The following is an 18,061-nucleotide window of genomic DNA, read 5'->3' as shown; positions in this document are numbered from 1 at the left end:
CTAACACTTTAAAATTTTTATTGAAGGTATATTTTAATATATACTGCCAAAATCTGTGAAAAACGCAGTTTCGAAAAAAAAGTTTTGGTTAGCGCCTTTGTGAATTAAGGTAACGATATGTATTATTACCTTTGTCGAATTCTATTTTTCATTTCCAAACTAGTTGGAAATTTAATGTATTTCATCATTATCTTATTTTGAATGATAAGAGTCACTTCATTAATAGATCTGCAAATCGTAGTTTTACTTAGTGGACACACAAAATCTTGCCCGATATCTCTTAAAAAGGATCCAGTAGCATAATAATGCAATGCCGATACCATCCTTATAGCCTTTGGTACAAAAGTTATTCGTATACCATCCTTCATATACGGACTTATTTCACCAAGAAGTTCCAGCGCAGACTCCTTATTCAATCTAAATAACTCAATGAAACGCGCTTCTGGCAAATAAAATGGATCAGTATTATCCCTTAAAAAGCGCCTATGAATGCGCAACATGTTCCTTTGATCATCAGCCAATGCAAGTAGATGTGCAACCATCATTCTATATTTTAAATGATTTAAATAATCAAAATATATAAAAATTATTACTTTTACTTCAATTTCTCACAACTATACAAGAACATATGTTCTTCATTCTGACAATTCGTGTAATTTTTACAATACTCACCACCAATTTATCGCAAGGTGAGTTTTTTTAGTTACAGAAACACTTCGTTTATCGTTTGCGATATGAACTTTGCGATACCGCGTTCTGACAGGTTTTGCGATATAATATCGCATTAGTTACAGAAACGCACTACTGGTATATTAGCCACCACATATGTATGTATGTATGCATATTTGAGAATTCACACCTACAAACAATAGTCAAATATGGATATTTCACGCAACAACGTTCATTGACATTCACGAGAAATCGCGCTGTGTGTTTTTATGTTATGGGGGCAAAGCTAGGTAATTGGGGCAATAGCGACGTGTTTTGCTCTGCAGCTGGTTAGGTAGACTGCATGACGCCAATAGATAATAATTATTAAAAATATAAAAACAAATACATAAATACTAGGTTTGCAGTATTCTAATGTGAATGCGTGTGTGCAGAAATTTCCATAGTCATTTTATTAAAATATCAGTATATACATACATATTTAAATGTGGCAGAAATTACGTTCAATGGCTAGTTATGTTTTGTGTTTTTGTTTGTTTGTGTATTTTTTTAGTTAAGCTTTTGTTTTGACTTTTTATCTATTACGGAATTAACCGTAGTCAATGGGCTGCAGCCAATGTCCATGCAGTATGAAGGGAAGCAGTCATCATCAAGTAATAATAAAGCGAATATGTTAGCAGGTTTTTTTCAAATTTTGTGAATGAGTATCCTTTGAGTGGTCAGCCCACGTACAATAACACTTCTGCTCCTCCATTTCCGCACCACTGCTGCTTATATTCAATTTATCGTTAAAGATACATCAGTTTCTGGATGAATGTAAAATCACCTCTGTGTCCCCTATTTTTAAAGCAGGCAACAAAAGTAACATCTCCAAGGATCGTCCTATTTCTAAGCTTCCATAATGTCCATAATGTCCATAATGTCAAATGACCTCGAACCTGATGTGATGGAGGCTAACAGACCTCGCGGGTTCTCATTCAGGATGTCGAATAACATACGTATATAGAGTTTTGGTTCAATAAGCAGAAACTTTTTTGTTTTGTGAACCTGTTATTAGTAATAAACTTTCTTTTGCCATTAAGCAATTAATATCCCCTTGTAAACATGGGCTTTTAGCTGGACGCTCATTGTCACTGACTAAACTGTTTTTAACCGACTTCAAAAAAAGGAGGAGGTTGTCAATTCGTCGGAATATTATTTTAATGGTTGTTACCGCATAACTTTTAGCCACGTTAACCGATTTCTATAATTCTTTTTTTTTTTACAGGAAAGGTGGTATCTCAGAGGTGGTCATCTTTCACATTTGTTGAACAGTTAAATAGTCATTTTTCGAAAGTCTAGTCGTATCGAAAAGTATGTACATGGCATTGCCTAAAAGTTTTATTCGACTAGTGTATTAAAATGGGAAAACTTGGCAGCACTGGAGAGTTTTCGACAATTTTCGTCATCTACTTATTTCAGCTATGGATGCCTGTGGCAAAAATAAATCGATATAATTCTTTGATTCAATATACCGAAATGTACATCGATATTTTTCGATATATCGAAGAGCATACATCGATGCATCGATTTACATAGGACTTTTCAGATATTATTCAACAGCAAAATATGTTATTAACTAAGTGTACAAAATTTCAAATTAATCCTGTAATAGAGCTAATTATGTTTCTAACGGAATTTTTTGTATAATTGAAAAACTGAAATGTCTCTTTGCTGTGCTAGAGATGTCATTTAAAAAAAAAAAAATCGATGCTTTTCCGACATTCCTAATTGCAACAGTAGGCAATGCCAATGTTGTCGAGTCGTGTATTTTAGTCTAATTTATGACGTAATCATTGAGGCTAATCAGTGTGGCTTTAGGCCTGGGAAATCCACCATATACGCCAAATCTTGGAAAAGACCCGCGAAAAAAAGAATCGACACTCACCACCTATTTGTCGACTTTAAAGCCGCTTTCGACAGCACCAAAAGGAGTTGCCTATACGCGCTATGTCTGAATTTGATACGGCTGTTTAAACTGACGTTGAACAATACCACCAGCTCCATCAGAATCGGGGAAAACCTATCCGACCCGTTCGCCACCAAACGGGGCTTCATACAGGGCGACTCTCTTTCATGTGACTTCTTTAATCTGATGTTGGAGAAGATAATAAGAGTTGCAGAACTAAACCCCTCAGGAACAATTTACTACAAGAGCGTGCAATTGCTGGCTTGTGCCGATGACATCGATATCATCGGCATCAAAAACCGCGAAGTCTGTTCTGCCTTTTCCAAGTTGGATAAGGAAGTAAAGCGAATGAGTCTGGTGGTAAACGAGGACAAGACGAATTATCTCCTGTCATCTAACAAACAGTCTGCACATTCGCGCCTTGGCACCCACATCACTGTTGACAGTTACAATTTCGAGAAAGTAGAGAAATTCGTTTACTTGGGAACCAGCATTAACACCGATAATTATGTCAGCATTGAAATCGAACGCAGAATCACTCTTGCCAACAAGTGCTTTGGACTGAGTAGGCAATTCAGGAGTAAAGTCCTCTCTCGACGTACGAAAACCATGCTCTATAAGTCACTCATCATGCCCGTGCTGGTATATGGCGCAGAAGCATGGACAATGACAACATCCGATGAGGCGGCTCTTGGAGTGTTCGAGAGAAAGATTTTGCGGAAGATTTACGGGTCTTTACGCGTTGGCGACGGCGAGTACCGCAAACGATGAAACGATGAGCTAAATGAGCTTTACAACGATATGGACATAGTGCAGCGAATTAAAATACAGCGGCTCCGCTGGCTTGGTCATGTCGTTCGAATGCAGAGGAGGAGGGAGGCCCCCACTGAGATGGAAAGACCAGGTGGAGAAGGACTTGGCTTCACTTGGCTTTCCCAATTGGCGCCAGTTGGCACAGAAAAGAAACGACTGGCGTGCTTTGTTGAACTCGGCCAAACTCGCTTAGGCGGTTACAGCGCCAAATAAGAGGCTAATTATTCCTAAGGCGTTCGCTTCTCTCGCATTCATCAAGCGTAATAGGGATCAATTCAAAGACCCATATACAAGAAATATTTTATATTCCACCTTTGTTAGGTCTAAACTTGAATATGCCTCTCTAGTTTGGAATCCTACATATGAAATTTACCATAGAAATTACCATAGAATTTTTTTTTTTTTTTTTTTTTTTNCAGGTGGACCCCTAGGTAAGTGACATGATTGCTTTGTGGTATTTGTACGTTGTTTAAAGTCAAGGGCGGACAGTTACTCTTATTCAGTGTAAACCATAGAATTACCATAAATTTGGACTTGCCCAAATAACGTTTGAACACCCTTCTCCTCCATATATTTCGGGTGCAAACTTATAAGCCTTTTACAACTCATTAAACTCGACGCTCTGATGAGAATGCTACGTCAACAAGATTTGTTTATTATTGACTTTTGTAAAATCAACTATGCTCTAAATCAACCAGTCATTAGTGTAATGAATGATTTCAATGCTTTGTGTAAAGGCAATAAATAATGAGAACATAGAATTTTAGAAAACATTACATACACTTTATTCTAAATTTTTAATAAAAAAAAATGTTTGTTCTAGTCTGTGAGATTGTATAAATCATAGACTCGAAATAAATAAATATGTACATACTTATGTATGTTTATGTACATGTGTATAAGTCTTACACTACTTATAAGAACATTTTTATACTATATACATTGTAAGTGCTTTCGTTTAGCTTTCAAATGCTAAATTTGGCACACTTTTGGTTTTCACTTATTTAACGTTCGTACTCTTCTTTTCATTTATGCAATTTCACTTTTGTTGCTCAATGGTACACGTAATTTTCCTAAAGTGTGTGAATTGGACGCTGTATTCTGTTATACAGGCATCTATCTGCACATGTAGTACACATTTTCATAATATTTACGTGCATATGTAAATACGGGCTATTAAAATTAACTTGTTAAATAGTATTTTGAAGAACCTTACCGTCTCTATGAAACACTATTTAATAAATAAATAATAAATTTAAATGCTCACATAAGTTCTGTTAAATGTTAAAATTTGCTAGCAAGTTAACTGCAATTTTCATCTTATAATAAAAAAACATAAATTTAATTGGAAATATCTCCATTTGGTCTATTGAAGTACATATAAGCGAATCGCACGAGTTTTTTTAGTCACTTCCTTCTCTCGCCAGAAAAAAAAACGCTAAAGCATTCTTTTGCATATATTTCAATCAATGGACTTCCGGTAACAAGTATGTACAATAAAAATATATCAAGTATTTGAACAATTTTAGCCTTAAAATGTTTATTTAGGCGAAAAAGTACCGACATTACAATTTTTTCATTGTCACTCGAAAATATCATAATTGTTTTTTTAATTACTTTGGAAAGTTCTCAAATCGAATTTTCATACTAGAGCCATCAAATACAACATATCTGTGAAGTTTCAAGAGTGTGCAATCAAATAAAAAAAAATGCAACATGCAGAATATCTGTCGCAGCTATTTTGTACTTTTTGAAATTTTACGATTTTTTAATTTTAATAATTTAAGATACTTCAAAATGTCAAAATTAAACGGTGAAAATGTTCTTATTGCCAAAACGAAGGAATCTAGTGTAATAAAACGAGTGTGCCACCAAATGAAAAAAATTACACTGAGTAAAAGATGACTATGATTTGAGAAGCTAAAATTCCATTTTTAGAATTTTTATTGGCACTCGAAATTCATTCTAAAATCGTTATATATGTATGTACTTGAAGAAAATAATATATATGAACATGTGTGCATAATGAATACTTTGTAAAAATCTCCACGCCAATGTTTAATTATCTATTTACTTTTAAATAATATGACTTAGGTTAACGCGTGCGAGTAAACGTGTTAGCTGATTTTGTATGGTGCTACGGGGCGTATACGCTACATACGTTGTTACTTTTACCTTCCATAGTATGTATGTATATTTTTTTATACCCGAGCGCACTTGTGCACAAGGGATTATAACTTTGTTCACATAACGGTTGTTTGTAACAGGCAAAACGAATCGAGATAGATATAGACAAATGTATACATAAATGATCAGAATGAAAAGGGAAATCGATTAAGCGGTGACTGTCTGTCCGTCCGTCTGTGCACACGATAACTCGAGTAAAAATTGAGATATCTTAACGAAACTTGGTACGTGCACTTCTTTCGGGCGAAGGACGGATGGTATTGAAAATGGGCAAAAACGGACAATAACCACGCAATTAATATTTGCAATAATATTTAGACTAAAAATAAGAATATTATAAATTTTTAGAAAATGGGCGTAGCCACGCCCACTTATGGTTAAATGTGTATATCTTGGTAATCGCTGCACCAATTTCTTCCAAACTTGGCACAGTTCGCATTAATACAGCATACCAAATGGCCGTAAATTTTTAAAATCGGACAATAAACACGCCCACTTCCCATATAACGGTAATTTGGAGAAATACGAAATCTTCGATAAATCATTAAATATTAAAGCTAATTTATTCAAAATTGATGCTTGCAACTATTCTTTACCAAGAAATACGTTTATGATAAAATTTTGGAAAATGGGCGTGGCACCGCCCACTTATGATCACATATATGTATCTCGGTAACCGTTCTACCAATTTATACCAAACTCGGTATGGTTATTGTGTTTGCCACGTTGAAAATTATTGAAATCGGACTAAAATTACGGCCGCTCTTCATATAACGGTAAATTTCAGAAATGCTTGAAACTNATATTTCGAAATTTAAGGATGCCAATTTACTCAAAATTAATACACCCCGGCTTACCATATAGCGGTACTTGCGCACGTTTTCGTCGAAAAATGTAACAAGCAATAGAGATGTAAATAAAAATTCACCTTTTTGGATACTTCACCATACATTTAATAAGCTTCATAACGAGAATAAGGTTCAGTCTAACACATAACTCAAATTCCCAAAACTACCGGAGATGCGTGAAATAAATGTCTATACTTATTATTGAATAAGATGTTGCCACAAAAATTACTTGGATTTTTTGAAATCTCAAGGTTGAACTCTTTAGGTTATTCTTTGAATCTTTGCAAGCGCGGAGTTAAAACGTGACCAGCATATCGAAAGCTTTTATGGATTAGTCATGACCGGTTGAAGAAGGGGCCTTAAAACAGCTGATATCCTCGCCGCCATCAAGTTTATAAGAGTTTGGCGGTATTAAACCGTTATTTAATTTCTCCACGCGACTAAGATTGCCTTTTTTAATTGTCGAGAGAAACAGCCGTTGAGGGCTCCAAATGGTCTTCTATGTTGTCAATGTGTCCAGAAGCGTTTATATTTTCGTAAATGAATGCCAATTCCACCCCAAACTCTATGGCTTGTCTCCCTTTGTAGGTAAAAATTTTTCCGCATTGGGAAAATGAATTCCAGGATATTGTGATATTGATTTAATTCCTATATGTCAATCTTGAATTTTCACGTTTTTTTTGCAATTTTTTCGACAGTCATTTGTAAAGCGAGATGACAATTGACCCCTCGATTTTTATTCTTGTAAGTCTTTCGATAGCTATTTAATTGGTGAAGTGAGTTATTACTCGCAGTTTTAGATCTTACTTTGTTGAAATCCTGTTTATCTACATTATTATGTATACTATGTATGTACATAAATACATGTAATTTAATCAACCATATTAACACCACATGCATAACTAATCAAAAATACAAATGTGTATATATGCATACATATGTACCCATGTACATACATTAGAGTGGTAAAAAAAAATTGTTTCCGAGATAGGGTTTGGGGCACCTTCCAAAATTTGTCTTCTTGCCGAAAGAGTGATTTTGGCTCACGTTCACGCATGCTCACGTTGATGGTTTTGTAAAACACGCACATTCACGTTCTGTTATATTTTTTTCAATCACGCTCACGACGCCTAGTTTTTTAATCACGCACGCTCGCGCACGCTTCTTCACCGACATTTTTTTTCCAAATTGAAACTTTATTTATACATATGTATAAAGCTTGTAAGAAAAGCTTGGCCAAACGCCTTGGCTGGCATGAACGCACTATTAATTTTTTTTACAAATTTCATAGAAAAGAATTCTCATCAATATTTATTTAAATAATTTTAAAATTACATTATCTCATATTTTTGTTTAAAAATATTATTTTATCACGGTTTTCTCACCAATCGTGTACGTCTTTCTTCTAGAATTCTGCCTGACACAGAAAAAACTCTTTCAATAGTTGCTGAGCTACACTCAGAAAAAACATTCCTTGATGCTGGGAAAAAAGTATATTATTTCAAGGAAATATTACCTTGAAATGGCTCCAATGACATGGCTGCCTTGATATGAGTAAACGATTTGACTCAGTTTAAGGAAAACACAATTCCTTAGTTTTAGGAAAAATTTGCTTGTCATTTCATCCCCCGTGAAAGGAATAAGTATGTCGTTTTGCTCATGGCGTTCAAACAGTGGCAATGGCCGACAGAGCAAAGCTCTGGCGTGCTAGTCGAGATATGCAAGGTTCGAGTCCCAGAGTAGGAATTTTTTTTTTGATAATTGTAATTTTTAAATTGATTTAAAAAAAATTTATCCAATTTATTTTTTATGGTACTTGAGTATTTAGGTTTTTCCCTATATTAAATTAATTTTACTATTTGTAATTTATATTTAAATTGAAATAATTGACTTACCTTACTCTAACCACCCCCCACCGGACTCGAACCTGTCATCTCAGAACCAGAAGCTGTAGTCTTCACGCGACGCCACAGCCGACATTTGCCAGGAAAGAAATTTACTTTGTCTTAACAGCACTGACAAAATTCAAAATTATTTAAGAAAATGTTTACTTATATTGGGGAAATTATTACTTACATATATTGAGTAAATTTACTTCCTCAAATTAATGACGCCCTATTTTTGAATTAAGGAAAAACTTCTCAAATTGAGTAAATTTTTCATAATATTAAGGAAAAAACAGTAACTCTAAAATAAGGATACTGTTTTCTTGTTTTAAGGAAGTGATTTGTTCTGAGTGTAGCTGGTATGTTTAAAATTTGTCTTGAAATCCCTCTAAGTTGTGGAAAATCTTTCGCTTTTGCCAATTAGGTGTATTTATTTGTTTTTAAGAATTTTCAATTAAAATACAGTTCACGCTCCAACAAAACCCAAGTTGAAAACTTTGTAGAAAACTAAAAAAAAGTGCAACAAATTTTCCCCCAAATTTCAAACTTTTTTCTCAGAAATGTTAGAATTTTTTTGCGTATACAATTTTATAGCCCATAAATTCTAATCAATTCTAATGTAACAATGCAAGTTTTAAGTAGCTAAAAGTTACTGTTGATTTTTAGATGTTTTGCCAAAAGCATTGCGATTTTCTTTCATATAGAAATAAATAGTGTTTATTCTCAAATGCGGCAAATGAAATTCTAGAAAATCAACCGTATTGTTTAGGCTCTTGAAACTTGTACATTATAAGACTAAAATATAAATGGCTATAAAACTGTACTCTCAAAAAATTCGAACGCTTCTGAGAAAAAAGTTTGAAATTTGGGTGCAAATCGTTGCATTTTTTGTAGTTTTCTACCAATTAAGCTTGGGTTTTGTTATAGCGTGAACTGTATTTTAATTGAAAATTCTTAAAAATAAATAAATAAACATAAGTGACAAATAATATCACTTTGTAATGGGGGTGCTATAGATATGACGGATACTGTACATTGGATCGTATAGAAAATACGTGAGTATGTATGTACGCTTATATGTTCATACGCCTACATACATATGTGTATTTACATAAAAAAAATTAATTCAATATGAAATCTTTATAATTCGCTCAAGCGCTACCTTTAATCAATTCAACAGTTCTCATATAGAATATAAATGTATTTTCGTACATATGTATGTACATACATACATACATAACTATGTAAAAATAATAGTACTGATAGGTGTTCGTGTACATCTGGTGCATATGACCATACATAGTACATGACAGTATGATAGTAGTATCGTTATTATTTTTGTTTTTAGCTTTCAGTGGGTGACGAAAGTAGTCATTTAGAGCTTTATTTTAGTTTTGAGTCATTTTATTGTAACTAGTGGGTTTGCAACTCCAGAGGGACACCCGTACGATAAGTTTAAAATACAAGTTTCGAAATAGAAATGACAAAATATAAAAATGTTTCTTTGCAGAAAGAAAGATGTCGAAATCCTCTTCTGCCGAAATGAAAAAGGTCGATACAAAATGCAGAATGTTAAAAAAAGTTCCCAAACTTATCTGTTATCAGTTTTTGAAAGTGATTTTAAATTTCTTTATTAGAATGATAAAAGATGAACAGTCAGTAGCATCGGAGATGCATATACCTTATGGATTATCGATTTTGTTGATTTTGCGAGAATTGATATGTATTCCTCTTAAATGGCGTCATATCACAAAAAACTCATGTCGGCACAATCATTGATATGAGGATATACCTTACCGATCTTAATGAGTTTATCAGGGCTTTTGCCTAATATTTAGTACATTTCTCAAATGAAAGAGAATTGTCGCGATGTGGTGCGATTTTGTTCTTTTTCTGGCTTACTGTACATTTTTAAGCATTTCTTATTTTTAATACATTTGAAATGGTAAATTACGTATTCATTAGGGCTCGTGTTTGCTTAGCGTTATCGTAACAGAACAATATACATAGATACATACATATATATTTATATACAAACAATAGGTGTTAATTGCTGATAATTAAGTGAAATGATAAATATGGAAAAATTCTGTAGACGTACTTTGAATTCGAAGAGAATCCGCAACTATGAACACATACATAAATGGCTAATTCGGCTACAAAGCACAAAACATTTCCGATCACTTTCGAGCTCTTATCGGTTTCTCTTTGTTATTTCTTTTTTTGTCGTAAATTCTTATGTCTCAAAAATATTTGATAGATTAAACGGGTTTTTTTTTACTTTGCCTTTGGCAATGTGCTTCTAAATAATGCATTTTTAACAAGACGGTGCTTACAATGAGCACCTTATTGTCATCTAATTACACATATACAATATATATTCGCGAAATTAGGGGCCAAATACAGTAAAACTGCATTTTTAGTTTTTTTTCTCTGTCGTTAGAATTTTTCAAAAGGACCTTGAAATTTCAAAGATATGACTAATTCAAAAACAGTTTTAAAAAACTTCCGTGCAATGAAGAATGCCCATATTGGGAATCAAATTAAAGACAAAATTCTGTAGTATTGAAATTTTTTGCTTCATAAGGACGAATAGGTATTGAAAATGCCCTTTTGAAATTTAATCCTTGAATATTCTTACAAAATTTGCAATATTTTTTTTGGAAAAAATTATATGTTAAGGGCTAATATACACACGACCACATCCACGAATTTCCCAAATTTTTACTTTATTGGCTTAAAAAATAAAAATAATTAAAAAGCGCTTTTTCAATACCACTGAAGCTAAATGATTGGTGTAGTGGCTAGCAGTGCGGGCTACCATTCTGCAGGACCTGGGTTCAAGCGCGGTTCAATCCAATATCAAAAGATGAAAAAACAAAACAGCTTTGGCAAACTTCCGAGTGTATTTCTGGCACGAAAAACAGCTTCTCATAAAAATACAATCGCTTTTGGGAGTCGGCGTTAAACTGTAGGTCCTTCCGCTTTGTGTGACACCCACAGTACCCACGCCACAAACCGGAGGAGAAGCTCGGCCAAACACGTAACATATGTGTATGCGCCAATCTATTATTATTATTATTATTATATTATTATTCGTCCTCGTGAACCAAAAAACTTTAATTTTTTTAACTTCCACAGAATTTTTTTGAAAATACATATATATGTATATGTAATAGGGGTGCTAGCGTTCATCTTAAACCATACCGTGCAGTATCATCTAATCGAAGAATCCATAAGATAGCGACCCCAGTGAAACCGCCCTAGAATGTCAGGACATAGCCGTCCGGTCAGGCGATGTCGAGCTCGAAATATTTAACCTGCTCGGCAGGTTATTACCTTGACATAGGTGTGCTACTCAGAGGTGAACACCGAATGGTAGTAGGTGACTTCAACGTGCTCCACCATCTTTGGCACTAAAACGTGGCAAATAGCATAACTTGGCGACCTATGCTAACACTTACATCAGACCATCTGCCCGTAATCATCTCGATCAATTAGCCCAAATTCATCGTGTATTCCATTCTTTCATGGTTTTCATCACATTTTTTACCTATTACTTTCGTTATAATAATTTGCAACTTCTTTCAATTTTGCTATATTTCATTTGCAGACTCCACACCACAATATCTGTCCCGCTATGCCTTGCGACGACACATTGGCGGTTCAGCCAATTCAAGTTTATGGATGGGCGGCAGCTGTGCCGGTACACAAATGGGAATGCAGTCAATGTTGTTTCCCCGCTGGAATAATATCAGCGAAACGCATTACAATTCTCAGCACATTGGTGCACATAGCACAACACGAAAATTCCATCTAACACGACGGCTAGGTGAAAATGCATCTTCTAAAGTGGAGGTAACTGTCAATACGATGAAGCAGAAGCAAAAAGAGAAAGTGGAAGAGATCATAAAGGAAGCAAGCACGTCAGTCGCAACAAAAACAGCGCGTGAAGCTGCGGAGCCTGGTAAGGCAGTAGCCGCAGAGCCCCCAAAAGCTGTCGTCGCTCAGAAGCCACTCACTACACGCATATGGGAGGAAGTGGTGCATTATTATCATGGCTTTCGGCTACTCGTCATTGACATAAATATTTCACGAAAACTGCTGTGGCGTGTACTTAATGGAAAGACGTTGACACGTCGTGAAAATAAACTACTTTTGCGCACCACCTCCGATCTATTCCGCCTCATACCCTTTTCGGTATTCATAATCGTTCCGTTCATGGAGTTGTTGTTGCCGTTCTTTATTCGTTTCTTTCCGGGCATGTTACCGTCCACGTTCCAAACGTCTAAGGATCGCGAAGATAAACTGAAACAATCGCTGCAAGTGCGTCTGGAAATGGCGAAGTTTTTGCAAAAAACACTGGACGAGATGGCTGTACATAACAAGAACGATCACAGCAGTGAAGAGGCCAAGCAATTCTCTGAGTTTTTCGAGAAGATAAAAGATCCCAAAGTGTATGTGTCGATGGAGGAGATCATTAAGTTCGCTAAGCGTTTCGAAGACGAAATCACATTGGATGCTTTGTCACGTGAGCAATTATCTGCGCTGTGTCGTGTGCTCGAGCTGAACACCATGGGCACCACCAACTTACTGCGTTTCCAACTACGCGTCAAATTGCGTTCGCTCGCCGCCGATGATCGTGTGATCGCGCGCGAAGGTGTCGACGCGCTTGATCTCTTTGAATTGCAGCAGGCGTGTAAGGCGCGTGGCATGCGCGCCTACGGACTGACATCGGAGAAGCTGCGTGCACAGCTGCAGGAATGGATTGACTTGTCACTGAACGAAAAGGTGCCGCCAACACTGCTGTTATTGTCGCGTGCGCTACTGATCTCCGATGAAACCGCGACAACGCACAAACTTGTGGAGACTATGCGTGTACTGCCCGAAGCAGTCGCCACGAAGACGAAGGAGAAGATTGGCGAGAGCGAAGGCAAAATCGATAATAAGACGAAGATCGAAGTGCTCAAAGAAGAAGAACGCAAGATCAAAGAGGAGCGCGAGGAAGAACGCGAAGCAGAAAGAGCGAAGATGGAAGAGGAGAAGGCGAAAGAAACCGAAGAGCTCAAAGTACCATTTGTTGTGCGCGCTGGCACCATCTCTAACGAGGAGCGTAAGCAGGCCGAAGCTAGCAATAATATATCTTCAAAGGATGTGGAGTTGCTTTCCGACGCTTTGAAATCGCTCTCAACAGATAAGAAAATGATGGTTGAGAAAGAGACGCTCAAAGATCTGAAAGAGGAACTTGAAGACTACAAAGAGGATGTTGAAGAATTGCGTGAGGTGCGCAATGTGGTTAAGGAACCATTGCACGAGAGTCGCGCAGCGAAATTGCTCTTCAAGAAGGTGAACAGCATGATTGGACACTTGGACAAGGTGCTGGTGGATTTGGAGAAGAAACGCGAGAGTCAACAAAAGAAGGCAAAGGCAACTACCGAGATAGCCGTTCAAGAGATTGCGGACGTGCCAGCGCAAAGCCAGGACCTCGTGCAGGAAGAGGATATTGTGCGCATTGACGAGCTGATGGATACCATCAAGAAGGTATGTGCTTAGTTGTACAGCAGATGTTGCTAATATTGTTGTTTGTGCTCTAATTTTATTGTGCTTTTATTCTAAATAGCTGCAAAAGACTTCAGATGAGACCCGCTTGAGGCAAATCGAAAAAGTGTTGAGCAAAATTGACGCCGATAAGGATGGCAGGATCACTGTAGATGAGGTGTTGAATGTAAGTTTCTTTGACTTTGCGTTACAAAATTCTTCTAAGTATTTACAGTTAAAATATCTAATGTTTTCAATTAAATAATTGCTACAGGTCGTAGAAGCCATCAGTCGTGAAAACGTTAATTTGTCGGACAAACAAATTGAAGAGTTGGTCACGCTGCTCGACAAAGAGAACATCATAGAGGCGGAAGAACGTTTGGAGAAGGCCATTGCGAAGAGCATCAAATTGGCCGAAAAACAGATCAAAGATCAGCAAAAGCAGGCTGAAGAACTGAAAAATTCGGACGAACTTAAAGACACTGCCCCAGAGCTGAAAGATAACGCAATGGATTTAAGTTTAGATAGCAAAAAGAACGTTTTGAAAACGGAGGTAAATATTTGGGGGAAAATTTAGGGCATATGAACTTTAATTTAATAGATTACTGGTGAATACTTTAAAAGTGTTTTGCCTGAGGTGATAATCATAGCTGGACATTCAATGAAAGGGTAATTGAGGTCGAGGGTCTGTACTGCTGCGACTTGGATGTTGTTGCGTGGGATATGCCAATCATTCCATGGGTACTGAGTTTCATAACATCCTTAAGTAAAATTTGATAGTATTTAGTCGTTGTCCTCGGGCGGTTTTAACCATCAGAATAAGGCACATTCTTAGCAACGCTTCATCTATATCGTAGCATTTGGTTTTCAAGTTGACTAGGCCATTTGTCTTCCTCGATAAAGATAAGAATATCAATATCATCAATGTTTTGATCTTTTCGGTTCTGAGAGGCCTCACCTCTTTTATATAACCATCCTTCTAGAGTTACTGCTTTTCTCAACGATATGGGAAGTGAATTACATTCGAAGTTTCTTAGAAACCACCATTACACACAAAAGACACAGTGAAATTCCTGGGAATGACTTAAAGAGGTTTCCGTACTCAGATTAGACGTTGTAGATGAGCCCTGAATAGATTACGGCATAGCATTCATTCGTATGACTTCAGGCACTTTCATACGCATATTACATATTCACACATTTACATACATATGTACATATGGTCCATTTATTTTTCTTTCAGGCAAGCAACGAGAGGAATCCACTCTTGGAGGCGACGGAAAAGCAAAAAGAGAAGATACTCCCCAAACACGATATAACCGCGCAAATACCAGAGCAGCCACTACCCGCGCCACCACCATCAACAACAGCGACTAAGGTGAATCCGAAAGATAAAATGCTATGATTTGAGGATGGTGATGATAACGATAAACCCCAACAAAAGTCTGCAGATAAAAGTAGCCGGCACACGTGAAGATGCAGCGGCAATGAATTCAAATTAACAACATTTCTAGGGTGGTTTGTCTTGTTTTTTTTTTTCGTTTCGTAGTGGAATTTGAATGGGTCGAGTGCAAGCGTGCGTGTGTATGAAATGCTGATGAATAGTGGATATAATGGCTGGCTGGCTGTGGAAAAACTAAAGATATAAAGTTAGTTTAAAAAACTGGTTTGGTAAAAAAAGAATGCGGTATGCGCGTTGGTGTAGCAGGTTGTAAAGCAGCAGGAAGTTGTTTTTTAAAAAATGGCCATCACGACAGCAAAGGTGGCAAATAAGACTTGAAGAGTTTTTAAGGTAAAATGAAAACAGAAACTGCTCCTTAAATAGTTGTTCGAGAGTGTAATTAGTTAAAGGCTATTGACGAGTGATTGCAACTGAAGTTGAAGGCAAAGATAATAAAGTAATAGTAATAGCAGTCAAAATATTACTACATAGTGCTTTCTTTTTGGTGCTGGTTTGACTTGTAGTATGTGTAACTTTTTATAATTGAGTGGCGCTAAAGATTTTCCTCTTTTTGAACTTGAAAATCATTCAGTTAATTTTTTTTTTTTTAGTTTTTTACACTCTTGAGACACCGATTGCAAAAATGTTGAAAATGTTAAAAAAGTTTACCTAAAACTACTAATACTTTTTTTGTTGGAAAGTCGCCGCTGCTGTCGTACGAATTATTAGCAGCGCTCTTTTTTCTTCCTCATTTATATTGGGGCAATGAAAGAGAGTTTTGCGCATATTTCGGGCATTTTTTTACAAGTATAAAACCGTTCGACCGCCTCTAACAAACCATATTGAAATATATATACATACATGCTACTACTGTCAGTCTGCGTGCAAAACTCCACCACGAATTTCGTGAGGCTGTAAAATTATATATGTAAAATAAATAAACTATAAAAATTTATTTAACTTTTATTGCTCTATACGTGTTTTGTTTACTAAACAAAAATCATGAAAATATTTACTAAGGTGGTAGTTCCATTAAGCTGAAAAAAACTTCGAATTAACCTCGAAATCCGAAATCCTACTTTTGCTAATTATGAAAATTTGTATGGAAAAAGTAACGAGTTTAGAACTTTGTAGTTTTTCGAGTTTGAGGGAATTCTCCATTTGCATAATTTTTTATACTACCATATAAAGAGCATAAGAATATTGAAAAACGGAAAGTCTCGAAAACTTTTCCGTGTAATTTGAAATTTTCGTTCCTGCTATGCGTACTGTACATAAAGTGCTACTTAACCTTTTAAAACATTCTTTAGTTATAATTAATTTTCTTATTTGTTTCCATATAACCTGCATTCGCATAATTTCGATGAGTTTTAAATTAACTTAAGTGAATTGAAGTAACCTATATTGCAAAGAAATTGGTTAAAATTAGCTAAAGTAACGAATGCAAACCTTTTTGCTTACAAAATTCGCCGTGTAAACGAACTTATCTTCTTTCAAATGTTGTAGGCCGACTTTAAAATTATTGAAAAATATTTAAACAAACACAAGACCGAAACATTTTTCCGCTGTCTTCTCGTGGTATCGCGCAATTTGATTTTGGAGGTTTTGATGGCATGTTTTCAAAAAAGATTTCTCTAAAAATTTCAACTATATTATCCATCCTTTGCCTAAAAATTACAAATTGGATTTATTATTATAGTTTGATTAAAGCAAATAATTAAGTGCTAGTACCACAATTCCAAGTGAATCAGTGCGTATGTACTTATACCCGAGAAATTTTCGTTGTATGTACATGAATTTATGATTTAATTTTAATATTGTTTGTAAATTGCAAACTTGTATATTGTGAACTTGTAAAGATATAAAATTGAGTACAATAAAGTCGATAATAAAAACAAACAAAAAAATGTTTAGTAAAATGCTGTTCCAACTAAAAATTCTTTTTATTCAGACAAATTCTGCAATTCACTTCCGATTGAATTTCAACCCCCTTTCAAATTGAGTTCAAAGTGACTTTGGTTGAAATTCACTCGGAAGTGAATTACAGAACCTGCCTGATTTTCTGAATTTGAAAGTAGCAATTTTGCTCAAGCGAGCTTTCTTGGTCAAATCTTGTCCATTTTCTCTTTGAAATTTTATCTCAACAACACTCTGCGGAATCTCCATGCAGATGCAGAAAAAGCTAGGAGTCGAAGCGGGAGTCGAGAACATCAGCAGCCTAGCCCAACTTCCTTCAGGGTGGGGCCACAGGCTCAAGAACTATCTTTCCCGGTTGAACCCAGAAGTGGCAGACACCTTCTCCGCGTGCTTATAATCAGCTCTTTTTGCAATCGACGCTTTGCTCGGTGCTTTGTGCTCGCCGCTCCGCTATGTTTTCAGCCTTAGAATGAGCCCGAGCATTTCAGGTGACCAAATTGTGACAGCGGACGCCTATCGGCGGCTCAGTTTTTTAATGGCGATAGCGGTAGTGAGCAAGGTGAGGTAGATATAGCAAGCTGTCTAAGGTAAGTGCTAAAAATTTTAAGTTATTTATGAATGGAATTTTTGTGCCATTGACCTGTGTAAAAGGTCGTAAATCAGTTCCAACCCCAGCTTGTCCTCCTTCGGTCAAGTTCTAAGCCGAGCAGACTTCGATTTCGTGGCGTTAAGAGTTACGCATGTCCTTTGCAAGGAAGAAGCTACAAAGTTCCTACAAAGAACCATTCACTCAAGCCAAAAGCAATCAATCATC

General features: G+C 36.1%; 1 protein-coding gene across 7 annotated transcripts in view; it reads left to right on the top strand.

Moving 5' to 3' along the window:
- The window catches only part of LOC108360638 (LETM1 and EF-hand domain-containing protein anon-60Da, mitochondrial-like), a 32,090-nt gene extending 15,332 nt beyond the window's left edge, over positions 1-16,758 (top strand). For all 7 annotated transcript variants that reach the window (XM_017613056.1, XM_017613019.1, XM_017613048.1 and 4 more), the window contains 4 exons: positions 11,965-13,892; positions 13,972-14,076; positions 14,164-14,442; positions 15,133-16,758. In XM_017613056.1, the coding sequence (XP_017468545.1) occupies positions 11,965-13,892; positions 13,972-14,076; positions 14,164-14,442; positions 15,133-15,294 (2,474 nt within the window). In that variant the 3' untranslated portion in view covers positions 15,295-16,758. The remainder of the gene's footprint in view (positions 1-11,964; positions 13,893-13,971; positions 14,077-14,163; positions 14,443-15,132) is intronic.
- Positions 16,759-18,061: the final 1,303 nt, after the last annotated feature.

This window comes from Rhagoletis zephyria, unplaced genomic scaffold, assembly GCF_001687245.7.
Source record: "Rhagoletis zephyria isolate East Lansing unplaced genomic scaffold, Rhagoletis_zephyria_1.1 Rzeph_scaffold_00016, whole genome shotgun sequence".
NCBI lineage: Eukaryota > Metazoa > Arthropoda > Insecta > Diptera > Tephritidae > Rhagoletis > Rhagoletis zephyria.
The sequence above is the reverse complement of the archived record's forward strand: the minus strand, read 5'-3'. Positions and strand labels throughout refer to the sequence as shown.